This window comes from Alosa alosa, chromosome 4 (genome assembly GCF_017589495.1).
Source record: "Alosa alosa isolate M-15738 ecotype Scorff River chromosome 4, AALO_Geno_1.1, whole genome shotgun sequence".
In the NCBI taxonomy this organism is placed as follows: Eukaryota; Metazoa; Chordata; class Actinopteri; order Clupeiformes; family Clupeidae; genus Alosa; species Alosa alosa.
The window spans coordinates 8265672-8283171 of NC_063192.1; the positions used below are offsets into that span (position 1 = coordinate 8265672).

At 45.6% G+C, this 17500-nt stretch overlaps 1 protein-coding gene across 1 annotated transcript in view; it reads left to right on the forward strand.

Moving 5' to 3' along the window:
- The window catches only part of nol4lb (nucleolar protein 4-like b), a 93962-nt gene that overhangs the window by 68093 nt on the left and 8369 nt on the right, over positions 1-17500 (forward strand). Inside the window, 5 exon segments of the mRNA XM_048240624.1 lie at positions 9936-9949; positions 9951-10388; positions 15666-15845; positions 16115-16303; positions 16741-16860. Coding sequence (XP_048096581.1) covers positions 9936-9949; positions 9951-10388; positions 15666-15845; positions 16115-16303; positions 16741-16860 — 941 coding nt within the window.

Below are 17500 nucleotides of genomic sequence, written 5' to 3' on the forward strand. Positions count from 1 at the left end.
AGAGAGGTTGGAAGGAGTCATGGACGAAAGTACCTCTCGCAGATCGCAGAATATGATTCTGAAATTGCGTGCCATGTTTGATATGGTAGAAATTTCTACACACACACACACACACACACACACACACACACACACACACACACACACACACACAGAAAATCAATAAAATGTCCTGCAGCTTGAGAATCAAAAATGCCTAGAGCGGATCCTGCAAGCCCACACTGCTGCCCCAGCCTACGGATATAACATGAAACACTGCAGCACAGGCCTAGAAGTCTTGCTATGCGCAGGGAGAGATGGAGGGGGTGGGGTTGGGCGCGTGAGGGTGGAGGGCTGCAGGGGCTCTGCCAAACCCTCATTTCAGCACCGTGGAAGTACTCCAAAGGGAGCAGCGCCGTGGTGGGGGGAGAGGAATTAATAAACGACTCTTTCTTTATTAAAATATGAAGCTGGGAAAAGAGAGCTGAGCCTCTCTAATTATCCTGGTTGGCTTTGAACCCTCAAACTGGGGAGTGGTCCATTAAGCCCGCCTGATTGCTCATGCGGATGAGGAAGCCCAGCTGAAGTGCGCGAGCTCCAGCTAAGTTTGAGAGGGTCGCTCAGTTTTGGCCCAGGATGAGCGAGTAACCTTGAAACAGGGAACAAAACTGTCCTTGTGCAAATGTGGATAGGCGGTTGATAGTGTGTATATAAAATATGTGTGTGTGTGTGTGTGTGTTCGTCTTTCTATGTGTGAGGTCATGTGTGTTGGTGTGTGTGTGTGTGTGAGATCATGTGTGTTGGTGTGTGTGTGTGTGTTCTGCACACACCTCCTCTCTAGGTGTCAGAAGTGAAGATTATTGGCAGTGTCAGAGGTGCTGAGACAGTAAAGGACAAACTCAACAGGAGGTCCTTGCCTCCCCCATCCTCATCCTCCCCCCTCCCTCCCTCTCTCTCTGTTTCTATCCCCTCTTCTCTCTCTGTTCTCCCTCTCATTCTCACACTTCAGAGCTGTCCCTCCTTTTAGCCTCCATCTGTCTCCTTCCGGACTCTGTGTCTCAGGTTGAGTTGTGGCTGTTTTATTCCCACATGCTTTCTCTGCTTGCTAAACCATTCAGCTGTACAGCTTTCTCTGTGTCTTTTTCTGTCTGTTCCTTTTCTTTTCTCCTTCCTCTCTCTCTCTCTCTATATATATATATATTTATATATATATATATATATATATATATATATATATATATATATATATATATATATATATATATATATACTCTCTATACCTACTCTGTGTCTTGAGTATGTACTCATTCTGTCCTTCGTCACCTTGTCCTCTCCCTCTCTGTTCACCTGTGACCCCTCTGACTCCCAGGATCCCCTCTGATTTCAGTCCCTCACCCTGGGCTCAGAGGCTCGTCCTGAAAGAGGGAACAGCTGTCACTTGCGCCTCACCGGGGCAGCAGGGGAAAGGCTTGTTGCTATGGGGATGCCAGGCCACGCGCAGGCATGGGGAGCAGCTCGTGCCGCTTCTTAGCGGGATAATCCATTGTAATCCCACGGAGGGGAGCCTGCAGTGCCGCTCTGCTCCCACCCCTCTCGCCTCCTCCCGCCCCTTGCGTCCTCTCTGCTCTCCTCTCCACCCCCCCATCCCCACCCCCCACTCCCTTGGGGAGATTGGGGGAGAGGGAGTGAAGGAATTAGCATCTGTTACTGCTCGCGCTCAGGTCAGCTCCACCAAGGGGGTAGAACAAGCACAGCGGAGAGGGGGGGTAGAAAAAAGCCTCAAGCTGTCGGAGCGTACTGGAGCCGCAAATGAAAAAGGACAGGAGTGCCCCATTAGAGATGTAGCTCCCTCCCTTCCCCAATACATGCGCACTACCCCCCTTTTAGTCCAGCTAACCCCTACACCCATCCAGCCTTCTGACCTGGGCCACCGGCTCCCGGCCACTCTCATCAACACCTCACCTACACACCCTTACAGTGGGCAGCAAAAAAAAAATCAATCCCCCCTGCCTGATAAATAGGGCTGGTTAATAGTATAAATGTAAGAGCAGGATATTATGAGCCAGCCATGTGTTGCTGGCTGGTGGATGACCTCGTATTGATTAAGAAAATGCAGCTCTCTCGCTGTGACTTTTAGCTGGCCACTGCTGCAGACAGATAATACAATCTCTCAGGCATGGACACACACCAACACACACACGTGTACACACAAGGCCTGACCTGGTTGCAGTGCTTTTCAAAAATCCTTTCCGTGTGTGTGTGTGTGTGTGTTTGCCTGTGGGTTTTGGCAGGTGGAGAGGCTTGTCTGAGGCTGATCAGACAAAGCCAGCAGTCTGATTAGCCCATTTGGAAAAGGTCTATGGAGATTACTAGAGAGCCAGTTTCCCACAGTTTTGGACAGTGACACACACATATATTCCACTTGGGCGGAGCATTTCAGTGCTTAATATGAGATAATTTGGCTTAATTTGATTTAGGCCTGCAGCTTTATTTGGGGGAAATCTCAGATGAATGCTTTAGACTTTTCCGCTTGCCAGTGCCTTTAGTGGGAGAATTCTTTTAGTTTTTTCCTTATTATGGTGACATTAATAAAATGTTCAATGTTCAAACATGTAATATGATTATCCTGCCTTGAATTGTGGGCTAGGAAAATGGAAATGAAATGTACATTTGGCTTATATTCTATTGGGAAGAGAAAATGCCAATGTATATTCAACATGCAAATACAAATGATCATTTGGACCTGTACATGGAGGGATGCCTACAGAAATCCTCATGCATCGTACCAAAATGAACAGAGAGCTCACACTACTATAAACCTCCACACACACATACATTCCTCCATTTGCTCATGTCAGTGTGTGTGTGCAGAAGTCCAGACCAGCAGGCTGTTGTCCCCTGTTACTGTATGTGTCAACGGTAGGCGTTCTGACCTCCACGTTCACGGCAACAACAATTTCTCAAATGGCGGAGCGGGTGTAGTGTGTGTGTGCGTCTGTGCGTGTGTGTGTGTGTGCGCGCGTCCGTGCGTGCGCGCGCGCTGCGTGTGTGTGTGTGTGTGTGTTAATACACATTTGCACACTCTCCTGTGTCCCTCAGTGTCAGGTCACATGTGTCTCACTCTCCACCCACAACCCTGACCCCTGCAGCTCCCAGCCTCTGGTGCTCTCGCTGGAGCCTGGCAGCTTTGTGTGTGTGTGCGTGTGTGTGTGTGTGTGTGTGCCCGCGCGCCCGCATGCATCAGCTCATCATATGTACATAATTCATTTTACAGGCATTTTTAAGTCCCCTCTTAGCCACTTGTGTGACGAGTTTGTGTGTGTGTATGTGTTTGCTCTATTGCAATGTTTGTGCAAACACATGGCTAAATGAATACAGAGTGCGCCACTGCATGTGTTCAGGAGTATCTCAGCCTTATTCTGTGTGCATCAGCATGTTAACCCAATGCTTCGAGCTCTGTGTGATGGTGAGTGAGTGTGTGTGTGTGTGTGTGTGTGTGTGTGTTGGTGTGTGTGTGTGTGTGTCTGTGTGTGCGTGGTCTCCACATGGTTGAACAGTATTTTTAGATCACTTGTTTAATGCCTTGATTCCCCCTGAAGCGTCCGTACCAAACTGATTGAATTGAGCGTTGAGTTGCGGGGACATCCTCCGGCCTTGCTACGCATTCCGCGCCTCAAGTCTCGTCGAGGCTATTTTGTGTACATGGCAAAGTGGAATTTAATTTATTGGCCCCCTCGCTGCATTAAAGAAACAATTCCCTTAATTAATGCCATGGTTTTAATCAGCTCAGCTTATTTAAATCAATGTACACCAGCCGGAATACAATGGAAGCATTGATTTATGCCATGGTTCTATAAAATATAGAATTGACTGTTACAGATTAAATCATATTGATTAAAATGTTTGTGCTCATTTTGGGGAAGCTGGGGAGTTAAAGCAAAGCGAGGCTTGATGCATCGCTCATTTTTTTAATTAACATGTTGTTATTCCAAACACTGTCGCAATGGCTGCATATTTCCAGCACTCAATTAGATACGGGGTTGGACTGCAAACTGCTCGAGTTGCTTTTAGTGACTGGGACCGATTTACTCTGTTTAACATGTGCCCAACCCTGGGAGACAAAGAGAGATTTGGGGTGGTAATATCCCTATCTTTCTCATGCAGGGAACATGCATACACACACACACACACACACACACAATAGACTCCAAACTGGGAATTGGTGCGAACATGGAGAAGTGTGTGGGGGCGTTAGATTGAGTATGCCGTATGGTGTGGAATATGATGTGGGTTTTTTGGTGTTGTTTGTTGGTAAGTGTTAACGAACAGTCCCTCCAGGATTTCGCGGAGATCTTTTGAGATTGTTGCGACCTAAAATGGCTGATTTCTCGACAACTTTTCTAATAATATAGGCCTACTTTGATTTTCTGTAATCCTTACTATTTACCTTTACTTATCCTTTTTAATAAGCATATCAAGATGATCAGTGTGATTTTTTTTTTTTTTTTTTTACTAACCTTAGTTGAACTCAATAAAAACAATTTCTTCACAAAACAAATGCCTAAAACACAACTTCCATCGCAATTTTTTAGAAAAGTTGTCGCGAAATCAGCCATTTTAGGTTGCAACAATAAAAAAATCTCTGTGAAATCCTGGAGAATGTTTATGCAAGTAAGCAGATAATTAATTATAGCCTTCTATTTATTGTCATCAAAACTGCAGAGGAACGAAGTTTTAGGACAGTCTCTGGTGTCTGCAGAAGTGAGTGGGGCATCTGGCATCAAATTTGTGGAAATGTTGCGGTGTTTGGACAAAATTGCAAGGTCGCCCCAGAATTCAAGATGATACGCAGGGATTTGTTGAATACGAGTTAATTGTTGCGATCCGATTACAACATCGCAAATTCCTGGATGGACTGAATGAAGATTGGGAGGGTGTCTTGGTCCCTTTGTGTGTCTGCAGTTTGTTGGAGGATGTGTGTGTTTGTGTGTGTGTGTGTGTGTGTGTGTGTGTGTGTGTGTGTGTGTGTGTGATAGTGTGTGTGAGAGAGAGAGAGAGAGAGAGAGAGAGAGAGAGAGAGAGGGAGAGAGAGAGAGAAGGAGAGGCAGAGGGGTGGGAAATGGAACCAGGCTGTATGGCAGTGTTTAGGCAGCTGCAGTCTTCCATCTCCCACAGAGGGACATTACAGAGAAGGTGATGATTGACAGTCTTCGATGACAACCCCTTCACCTGCCAAAGTCCTCCTAAGCCCCCAGAAAGGCAAGTGTGTGTGTGTGTGTGTATGTGTGTTTATGCATGTATGTGTTTACATATGTATGCATGTGACCAGCTGTAGGAGGGTGAATCAGTGTGTTTGTGTCTTTGCATCCAAGTGCACATGACTCTGAATAACTGTGTGTGTGTGTGTGTGTGTGTGTGTATGGGTGTGTATGGGTGTGCTGCAAAAGCTTATGTGTCAGCGTGTGCTTGTGTGTCCTTGTCCCTTGCAGACCCAGCCCCTCTTAAATACAAACACTGCCCCCTCCCCCCCCAAAACCAAGTGCCCCCCTAGCCTGCTAAACACTCCCATGCATCACCGTGACATTCAGGATCCACAGGAGCTGGTGCGCCCTGTCAGCCGCGCAGGAGGAGGAGACACGAGGAGAGGAAGGAGAAGGAGCAGGGCGGCCTCTCCCTCTCTGTCAGGGAGAGAGGAAAAGAGCAGAGGATTGGGGAAGGGAAAGAGGGGAGGTGGGGGGGGAGCAGAAATGGGTTGGGTCTTTATCTGAGAAGCAAAAAAAAAAAAAAAAAGACGCAGAGAGAGAAAAGGCGAGGGGGAGGGGGAGAACTGGGATACTGTGTTTCAGGAGTGAGGAGGAGAGAGGGAGATGGCTGTGGGTGGGTGGTGGTGATGGGTATGGGTGTGGGTGTGAGATTTTAGTGAGAGACGGGAGAGGAGGGGGAGGGATGGGATGGGAAGGAGGAGAGAGAGGGAGAGGGATGCTGGAGACTCTGCAATAGAGGTGGGCAAGCTCAAACAAAAGGCAGGGAAGACAGCGGGACCCGTGAGCGAGCGAAGGAGGAGTCAGCAGTGTCCCCGTGGAGGGGTCCGCCTAATTGGAGGTTGTTGCCATGAATTAAAAATCAGCCAATTACCGCCTGGGGTGGGAGGGATTTGACCGTGCCAGCACACAGCAGCACTGGTACACAGTAACGGTGAGTTAACACTCAGCCTACCAGAACCGCAGGGACACGCCAATAGAGCAGGGGTCAGTGACTACAGGGACCAGACACACACACAGACACACACATGACAACACAAGCTGGTATGCTTGTTTCGGTATGCTGCTTGTTCCGCTGTGTTTTTGAACACACACGTGCAGACACAGACACACACACACATGTACACACACTTTCTCTCTTGCTCTCTCTCTCTCTCACTCACACACACACACACACACACACACTTGTCTGACACACCCACAGCTCTCAGCACAGCTCCCATGCTTCTTGCCAGCAGTGTGTGGTCTCAGAGGAGCGTTACTCTGTGAGGAAAATGGAGTGCGCATTAAGAGGGAAGCTGGATAATGCATGTTAACATCCAGGCACATCTCTTGTAGTCTTGGTGTCTTTAGCATAGCTTAAGTCTCTGCCCCCACCGCCTGCCCAACATGTGGATAACACCCCATAATGGAATCTCCATGTTGTTATGGTGATTCCTCAGGCCACCGGTACATCACGCTGAGAAAATTGAACCAGAGCATTTGATTGGTTGTGATGGGGCGCAGTTTTGACAGGACAGGTAACAGGGATTGCAGGAGAGCGCCCACTCATCCACCACCTGCCAGGACGCCTGCTCATGACACACACACACTGACACTCACACACACACACACACACTTGTGGCACCATGCATGCTGAGATGATGACGACTAATTGAAACCTGACTGGGCATTATTGCTGAGCTGAGAGCAGCACAGGTATTATGAATAATCCTGGAGAGGGGTTGTGTGTGCCATGCAAAGTGTTAGTAGAGATAGTATGAAACACTCATATGGAAGGTAGCATTAACATCTATCCTAACCATCCATGTGTTTTCCTTATCTGTAATTCTGTGCATGTGCCTTGCTGTCCTTTGGTTGTTGTTGATATGTGTGTTTGCTGTTGTAGGTCTCATATTGTATTTATTGTTTACTGTATTTAAGTTTATTGTTATAATTTGGAAGCTGTGTTTAAATGTGCTTTATAAACATTTTACAATTGGTCCAATAGGTTGTGTGCGAGAAGCTCATAACTACAGCCTCAAAAGCTGTGATCTTCTCATCTAAGTCGCAGAAGCCTTAAGCTCAATGATACAGGTGTGTCACCATACACTTACAAACCTGAGTTTTTTGTGCAAGCGCACATTATGCTTGCACGTACCTGTCCTTAATAAGCCAGGGTTGTGCAAAATTCCAGAATTGAATTGAAACTGGCTCTTAAATTCCAATTCAATTCTTGAATTTCACTTGCATTTCAATTGCGGTAGCAAACAGGAAGCAGAATTGCAATTCGAAAGAAAGCTCTTCTGCCTAGAGATGGACTCGGCCAGTCTTCCCACAAACAGTTTCAATGATGTGTTGTATTGTGTTGTATGTATTGAATGCTTAGTTTGTATGGGGAAAGGATTGGATCATCCTCTGCCTGAATGCGTACGTCTCTTAAGTCTGTCTCCATATGTCTTTTGACAGGAATTGCAGACACACACACACACACACAGACACAAAGACACGTGAAAAGAATACATACGTGTCTAAAAGCAGACACACTGTAAACATGCTCTCATTCATTTCTGCCACAGTTGCTGATGTGCCGCCATCATCCGACAAATCACTCCAAACCTGGGGAGAGAAAAAGAGATCTTTTATTTTCAGATCTTGACTTCAAAAGTCTCATTGATATGCCAATTGCCTGCAGCGTGGCAAGCAAATCGTTTATTTGCCATCGTTATCTCTAAGAGTTCTGCCGAGGCAGTGACAGCAGTGGTTCAGAAGAAAGAAAGCTGCATCCTGGACAGAGCATCATTTCACCCATACAAATACTGCCGTGAATGGATATATATGCTGAGAGGGAGAGGAGTATGTGTGTGTGTGGGTGTGTGTGTGTGTGTGTCTCTTTAAGAGTCAGGAGAGGGGTGTGAGATCTCCTGCAGGATGGAGTGGTCTTGCTGGGGGGGGATTTGTGTTGAGCTGGCAGGAATTAGGCTGGCCTTCCTCTGCGCGCATGAATACTTTTTATACTCTAATAAATACTCCCTCTCCCTTTCCTCCACCAGGACCGCCCCTCCTCTCACACACTCTCTTGCACTCTCCCATTTCCTCTGCCTCTTTTCACTCTCCTCCACAGCTGCCTCCCTCCCTCTCTCTCGCTGTCATTATCATCATCTTCCTCCCTCGCTCCTTTTTTCATATTTCTCCTTTTCTTTGCTTGCTTGCTTCCTCCCTCCCACCCACCCTCAGTCACTCATTCCCTCCATCCACTGCACTCTGGCGTTGTCCAGCCATCCCCCTCTTCTGCGCTCCTCTCTCCCCCATGACCTGCTCTCTACCCCCCACCCACTGACCTGTTTCCTGAGCTCCCACATGCGCGCTCTGCTCTCTGCACTCTCTCTCTCTCTCTGTCTTTCTCACTCTCTTTTTCTCTGTCTCTTGCTCTCTCCCTTTTCCTCTTTTTCTCATTCATTCATGTGCTCTCTGCATCTCTGCAGCACCCCTCCCTCTCCTTTTTAGTGATCTGTTCTCCCTCATCCCTCACTGTCTCTCTCTCTCTCTCTTGCTGTCCCCCCATCTCTCTCTCCCTCTCTCTCTGGCTTCCTGCCCCCCCCCCCTGACCTGCTCTCTGGCTCTCCTCCCCCTCCTTCTCTGAGTGGAGGCTTTGGAAGCTGACCCCAATACTGCCCTCACAGCACTGTACACTCTCCCTACGCAGCACGGTGACTCCAAGCCAAATCTACACACACACTTCAGTCATACATCCAGCTAGTAATGTGTGTGCTCCTATATAGGAGTCTGATACAAACACACACACACACACACACACACACACACACACACACAAATATAGCACACTGACACAGTGGAAGGCATACAGGGTGTGTAGAGGACCTTTGTTTTGTGAGCTGTGTTTTGTGTGTCCTTGACCGCAGCTCTGCACAGTTGGGACGGGGAAAACAAAAGCGTCGGTCTTCAAGAGCCCCCCTCTGCCAGACAAAGGCGCCATCAGTGAACACACAAGCAAACACGCCTCTAAGCTGCCTGCAAGCGATTTGATGGACCCAGGATATAGATATTGTGGAGGGTGGGTTGGGGGAGTAACAAGAGGCCAGTAAGACGCATCGGTTTAGGTGAAGGTGTCTTTAGAAAGTGGATGGACAGTGGATTGATAGTTTGCACGTATATGGTAGTGAGTCGTGTGTGGTGTCGAAGATTGTGCGTCTGATGTGGGGTCATATTAGTGTCCTTGAGTGGCATGGAGAGGAGAGCTTGGGAGCATGGTTCTGCTCTCATGACTGAGAGCCCCTATCAGCCAGTGCTGGCTCCACTCCAGGCCTGGATCTTTTTAATAAACTAATTCACAGCACTCATCCATTCCTCCCTCTGCACCAACCCAGGAGTTCCAGGCTTCAGCCCACGCATGAGCTGCTAAACACTGCCCCCTGCTGATGCTCTCACCAAACACACACAAGTGTGACACATCAGAAAATGTTTACATCAGAGAGACGTGCTTATGCACTCATGTCATTTTCTACCTTATTCTTCACCCAGTTTCATTGCTCTCCTTTCATTACCCGATGTAGAGTTTTTTGTATTTGTCTATTTGAGTTGGAAGCCAGTGGCTCATGTTTCATTGCAGTGGTATGATACTGTCTGTTTCCTCAAGATTGATGTCTCTGCATTTCTCCTTCCCTCCCTTTCTCTCCTCTCCTCTCCTCCAACCAGATGACTCCTCGTCCTGAGAGTGGCAGTGCGAACGGGCCTCTGGCTGTCACTCCTCCCTCCTCGTTAGTGGTGGGTCCGGCCCCCAACAGCCGAGCGGGCTCCACCTCCGCTCTCTGCATTGTCACGGCAGCAGGCTCCTCGGGCAGGGCCTTTGGGGGCCAAGCCGTGAACGGCAACGGCACGTCCGGTCCACCACCGGTGGCGCCTCCCCTGGACTTCAGCACCACGTCATCGTCAGCGTCCTCGCTGGAGGAGCGTGAGCAGCAGTCGCACGGGGTGACACTAAGCGAGCGTCTGGCCCCCGGAGCCCTGCTGGGGCCCGCCTACCCGCTGGACTCCGCCATGGAGGAACTGCGTCGCAAGTACCCTGGCAAGTACGCTGCCGCAGGCATCCCGCTGCCACTTCCCGCCGACCTGCGCCTCGACAGAGACATCAGAGACTGCGGCAACAAGGTGAATGCAAGCATCAACCACACAGCTGCCTTTTGAATTCATGGGGAATTCTCAACAAAAGTGTGCAAAGACATGCTGAGAAACGGCATGATTGTTTTGTTTGTAGAATAGAATAGAATGTACAATTGAATGGTAAATTGATATCATCATTTCTCTCTCACAGTGCTGGTTCTGCTTTGAACAAAAATCTTGGAAACCAGGGCCTGTATTCAAAACATTTTATTTTACACTACAAGTTTTCTCCTCAATCCTATTCACAAACATAGTAAGGAGAAGCAAACTTTTTTTTGCTATGGCTGACATCAAGTCTCTTACACAAGCTTGTTTCAGTGATTGGTTAATGAGTGACAGGTCTGTGCATAGGCATGCACTTCTTTGCCTACCTCAAAGCAGGGGTATTTAGATATGTATTTGAAATATAGCATAGTACTTTGTACTTAGTTGGTCCTTATAAAAATGGTTATGTGATGTCATACATGATGTCACTGTAACACCCACCAACATAATAACTTCCCACAAAAAAAGGATAAAGTTCCTTTGCACAGCCTTCCAGGTGCTGGTGAGGTGCAGTCACCAAAAAGATTAAAAGAAAGTGAAGAATCACCGCACACTGGTGGATTTTCTTTGCTGGTGAACGACGACTTTCTTTCAGTGAACGACGCATTTCGCCAATGCTTCATCAGGTTCACTCTTGAATAACTTCCCACTTTGGAACCTGGTTTCAAAAAAGAACGGTCACGGCCTCCTAAAATGCCAGGTCGTGTGGACGCAACCAGGGGTGGGCAAACTTTTTGGCTCAAGGGCCACATTGGGTGTAATTTTTTTAGCAAAAATACTGCTACTTTGATGCTAATTCATAAATGGTGCACTGTCACTTTAAGCACAATTCACATTTAGTTCCCAATGAACTTTTGCCAGCTCCACTCAAACATATATGGCTAGTGCTGTGCCTATGGCTGTGCCCTCTCACAGATTCTCACAGGAACTACTGTTGCGTTCATGATTTCCTTTTAAAAGTTTCTTATAAGGACATATCAATTATCAACAATGACAAGCCAGCTGGAACCTGCCGCTCTCTCTCCGCATTCCCAATTAAATGGAGTAGCATAACGTTCAAGTTAGATCTGCTTCAAAGGAGATAACAAAAAGTATCATCTCTATGTAACATGATTTTTTGACATTGACATTGTAAACGTTCTATAACGAGTGAAAAGTAGTTTGCAGTAAAGCTAACCAACATTGTCTCTATTGCAAAAATAGCAAGCAGCCTGATAACTTAATTAAATGCTCGGCAGGCCTGATTAAAGTGCTTAGCGGGCCGGATCCGGTCCGCGGGCCGTAGTTTTCCCACCCCTGACCGATAAAAAAAAACTTTACTGGTTTTCAAAGAAAATCAGCATCGTGTGGACGGGCCCTTAGATGACTTTAGAAACTTAGACGTTTTTCTTTGATGTGTTGATTGCTTCTTTACATGAGTAGCCTATTGATCACTATTGTAGTGGAATGACATGAACGACAACTGAATCAAATAGCCTACCTCATGTGCTTGTAATGATCAACAGGGATTTATTTGTCACACACAGTTACAGTCGCATGTACAGCGTCTTTCAGTTGCATATGCCATAATCCGTTGCCATTCGATAGCTGTAGGCTGTCAAATGAATAAATATGTGCGTGCATGTGCGTGCATGTGTAGGCTACTGTTTGTGTGTGTGTGTGTGTGTGTTTGTGTGTGTGTTTATGTGTATAGACACCTGCGATTACCCCTCATTTTTGCTTTTTCATTTTTAACTAGGTGGTGCTATACCTCAAATGAGTGGATATGGGATGGGTTGACATGGCCCCTTGAGACCAACATACGAAAAGTTGGTCATCCTAGGCCCTATGGTTCTCCAGATATTCACAAAAAACTGTGTCCGGCCTACCTCCTTTTGGGGGTCCCGGTGCGGCGGTGGATGAAAGATCAAAGTGTCCCGGGAGTGGTTGACAGAAATTTACTGAAGAAAAAATAAACAAATAAAATATCCGGAAGAAAAAACAAACTCTGACTAAACCTATTTGACCGCCACTTTGTTAGTGTGGCAGTCATAATAATACAAGTCAAAGACTACTGCAGCAACTGCTTTTCGATGCCTGCCATTCAAAGCACTTTTGCTGACATTCTCCAACCATCTCAGCATGAGGTCAAAATTGGTTCTTTTGTTCCTGCAACTTGGTACATGGACATTGTATAATAACAGTTATTAGTGGTACTTGGTGGTCCTCACAAAGGCCATAGCCAACCTCCCATTTCCTTCACCCTCTCTACTTAATGTCCATTAGTGCAATTGTTTGTGCTTACTGTAAGGGGGTCCTCGGTTTTTGGACCTCGGTATTTTCAAAACTGTATGCGGCCCTGGTTGCCTCGGCGACCATTAGGGTTTTTTATAATGGAAATGTTTAGAGCTCCAAACTGTACAAGTGTACCAAGTTTCATCCTTTTATGGAAAAAACTGACCTAATTTGCATACATCACATGCACAATAAGTTCAGTAAAACTGCCAGTACAATTTTTGGCCTTTGACCTAGATGCATAAATGATGCTAATTTTGACAATGTTCAGATGATTTTCAAAAATGATCTCTGTTGCAATTAAGTTTTGGGTTGGGTAAAATCTTCTCACAGATTAGCCTAATGGAAATGCAGATACTTATGCTTAGATTGTTAATACTGTTTTTGAACAGTTTACTTAATGAGCTTCTAACAAAAGTAGGCTAATATATATTTTATGTTTTGGCCCTTCAGTTGAGTTCAACATAAAATGGACACAACGAAATAACAAACACTTGATTTATTTAAAAAAAAATAGTTGTTTAGATTCTAAAGATTAGTCATTAGAAAATTAGTAGTTAGTGGCAGCACTAATTAGTTTACTGTATTGTCCACAAAAATAATGTGCACCATTTATTCGATGCTGGGTGAGTCTATTAGATTACATACAGCAGGCCTGGTTCGCATGGATATGCATCATCATCCCTTGAGGCTGCTTGGCTATACATTAGTCTTTTAAATTTACCACATAGTTAATTTTAATTCAACCTGTACATAATTGCTTACTTGTGCTCATTCAAAAAAAATCTGAAAATAGCTGATTCTTGCTTCCGTTAAAACATAAATATTATTATGATAGATGCCTTCTTGATTCTGACACTAAAGCAAAATATCTTTGAGAAGTATACCTTGAAGTCTTTAGGAAGTTTAACACTCAATTAAAGTATGTAGGAAAGTGATTATATCGACAGCAAATGTCATTATAGTGATATAATACAATTTATCACCTAGAGAGAAGAAATAATCTTTTCTGATTGTCTGATTGGTAGGGTGGCTATGAAGTAGATCTGGTAAAAAAAAAGTTAATCACCATTCCATATCAATGCTAGCCTGGGGAAAACCCAGACGCACTTCCGGCAAATTCGAGATTCGCTCTGAAAGTCCGTCTGGCCAAGACCCATTCTAGCCCATTTCCAATTTTCCTAGATCGAGGCACCAATCAGAACCCTTGAGGCGGGCTTTACACGATGACGATAGCGCACCCTGTTGAAGAAGCTGCGTTTCTTTTTTTAAAATGTCCCGGTCAGCCAGAAAGGACGAATGAAACAAAATACTTGTTTGAACGTGAACGGTTTTGTTCAGAACTGAAAATGCAATTGTGTTTGACAGAGGGCAGATGTAATAGTGACAAAATATTAGCTTTTAGTGTGGCACGATGTCTTTGTAAATTAGCCTACGTTTAATTAAAAAGTGGTTAATTCTTCCTGCTTCTTCCTACAACCAGAAAGTGTTGCAAATGTGTGTTTCTGTCACTCTGTCTCTTTCGTTGCTCTGATTGGTTTTTGGCCTCTCCTATTGTGTCCGAGGCATTTTGATCGGCGTCCGTTTGGGAACGCCCTTTGGAAATGGGCTGTGAAACAACCTTGCCCAGACCCACTCTCAGTTACGACTGAGAAGGGTCTGGTTTTAACCGGGCTATATCAATGCAATCAAGTCAGGACCCCCTGAAAGGAGGGTAGAGCGGAGACACAGTTTTCTGTGAATATCTTGAGAACCGTAGGGCCTAGGAGGACCACATGTTTTTAGTATGTTGGTCTCAAGGGGCCATGTCAACCACTCATTTGATATATAGTGCCACCTACTTGAAAATGAAAAAGCAAAAATGAGGTGTTGTAATCGCAGGTATCTCTGTCTGACAGCATCAAAACTGCACAAAATTGAAGGTGTAGGATCATTCTGACACCCTCTGAATGCATGCCAAGTTTCGTGGAATTCCGTTCATGGGGGCCATACAAGAAATTAATTTATGTGTAAATTTAGTGACTGTACACTACGCATGCACACACACACACACACACACACACACACACACACACACACACACACTCATGAACACATGCAAACACACACATAAAGATACATGCACACACATGTAGGCACACACACACACACACACACACACACACACACACACACATACACATAAACATAAACGCACACAAGCACACACACACACACACACACACACACACACACACACACACACACACACACACACACACACACACACACACACATACACAGCTTACTTGGCTGATCAGCATAAAAGACCGACTCTTTATATACCTCCTCCTAGCCTTTTTGTTCTCTTAGAATAGAGAATGGATGGAGAGTTCTAAAAGGATGAGCCTGGAAGAAAAGAGGACCTGAATGGGACATTCTTGAGAAATTTGGAATCGTTGCAGAATAGCCAGTGAATGGAGAGTTGTGCAGCCAGATAGTCTTTTTTTTCTTACATCCCTTTCACCTGTACATACATACAAACACGACCATTGGCCACTGGCCATTGAGTGGTGATGCAAGACGAGCAGATCCTGCAGCTTACAATGCACGTAGACCTTGGAAAAAGCGGACATGATGTTAGGCTTTATTTAAAGGCTGGCGAATAGGGATGGATGAATTGTTTCATTAGGATTTCTTATATAATATTTTCATGCCCGTCTCCATTGGTGGCCGCTTCTCTGAATGGCCTTGCTGTCATTGTTCTCTGGGGGCATGACGTGGTGCTCAGAAAAGCTTACCTTACTTTATGTGCTCCCTCTTCCCCACAGTGTTTTTGTGTTTTGTGTTTTTTTTGTGTCTGCTTTTGTTGGTAATTTTGCATCTCTGTTTTGGGTGTGTGTGTGTGTGTGTGTGTGTGTGTGTGTGTGTGTGTGTGTGTGTGTGTGTGTGTGTGTGTGTGTGCAGTCTCCTCAATACAGCTCAGGTAGCTATGACTCTGTGAAGATGGAGATCTGTCCAGAGGACCTCACCATGGGCCGTGCACAGGCAGCCGACGACGATGACGATGACCATGATGACCATGACGACAGCGATAAGATCAACGACACTGAGGGAGTGGACCCAGAGCGGTTAAAGGCCTTCAATGTAAGACACTCATCTGCCATATTCCCTCTGTAGCTGTTATCTGCGCCATCAAATGCTTCACCTGCTGAATCCCTTTTCTCCCCTCTACATGTCTTTACTGCTCTTACCGCTTACCCCCATATCTTTGCCATATTTCCCTTTTTTTCCCTTTCTACTTTTTGCTCTTTCTTTTTCCTACCTGTCTCTCTCTGTCCTATCTTTATCTTTACTTATGTCTGTGTTTCCATATGAATCTCCTTCCCGTCTCATCCAACGCCTGTCCCTGGCAGATGTTTGTGCGTCTCTTTGTGGATGAAAATCTGGACCGAATGGTGCCCATCTCCAAGCAGCCAAAGGAGAAGATCCAGGCCATCATCGAGTCGTGCTGCCGCCAGTTTCCTGAGTTTCAGGAGCGCGCTCGCAAACGCATACGTACCTACCTCAAGTCCTGCCGCCGCATGAAGAAGAACGGCATGGAGGTATGTGGGCCTGTGTGTGTGTGTGTGTGTGTGTGTGTGTGTGTGTGTTCACAGTGACTTGCACTAAAACTAGACATTATAAATTATTTATAATCGGACGCCCTCCATGTTTTGTTTGAGAAAGTCTCTCTGTCCCTGGTGCTGGAGTGAAGCCCCTCACTGTGCTCACAGTGCTTTATGGAGCCACTCTGAGTTACAGGTCAGGTGGAGGGAATAAAATGAAGCATGTTTCTGATTCCCGCGTCCACACGAATACGCGAAGCCTGCATTTTCAAATGAAACTGAGTCGCCAGTGTTTTCAAATCTTTCCGTTTCCAGAGCTCGAAAACACCAGGGTAATGTGGACAAGAGGCCGAATCGTAAAAAAAAAAAAGACTGGTAGACTACTGCAAACACCCATAGCGTAGAGTTTATTTATTGTTGTTTGTTTTCTCCAGACTCGACCGACGCCACCTCACCTCACCTCTGCCATGGCGGAGAACATCCTGGCTGCCGCCTGCGAGAGCGAATCACGCAAGGCCGCCAAGAGGATGCGCATGGACGTCTACCAGGCACATGTGAGTCTCTCTCTCTCTCTCTCTCTCTCTCTCTCACCTCTGTATGATCACTGCTTGTCATCATTGCTGTGTCCTATATTATATCTGCACTGCAAAAAATTATATCTTATCTTATAACCAAGTGTTCTTGGTCTTATATTAAGATAAAAAAAATCTAGTTAGTATTGTTTTTAGTATAAAAATACTTACTTTGAGCTTTCTTATAAGATTATTTGGCTTAAAATAAGTCAAAATCTTCTTAAATTAAGACATAAAAACAAGTAAATGTATCTTAGTTTAAGATTTTGACTTATTTTAATCCAAATAATCTTACAAGAAAGCTTAAAGTAAGTATCTTAATACTAAAGACAATAGACTATACTAAGATTATAACACTTGGTAAGATATCATTTTTTGCAGTGTGTGCATATGTATACAGTAGGAGTGTGTGTTGTAGGTCTGTAGGCGGGAGGAGAGTGCATGCCAGTGACACTGGGCTGGATGCCAGTGTGTCTTGTGGCAGACAGGGGCAACAGCAGGGTATCTTGTGCCACTTTGTCGCAGTCTACACATAAAACCATTTTGATGGACTCTGTTTGCCCATTTAGAGAGTGTAGACAGTTGGCCAGTGGCAAAACTAAACTGGTTTGACAGAACTGTT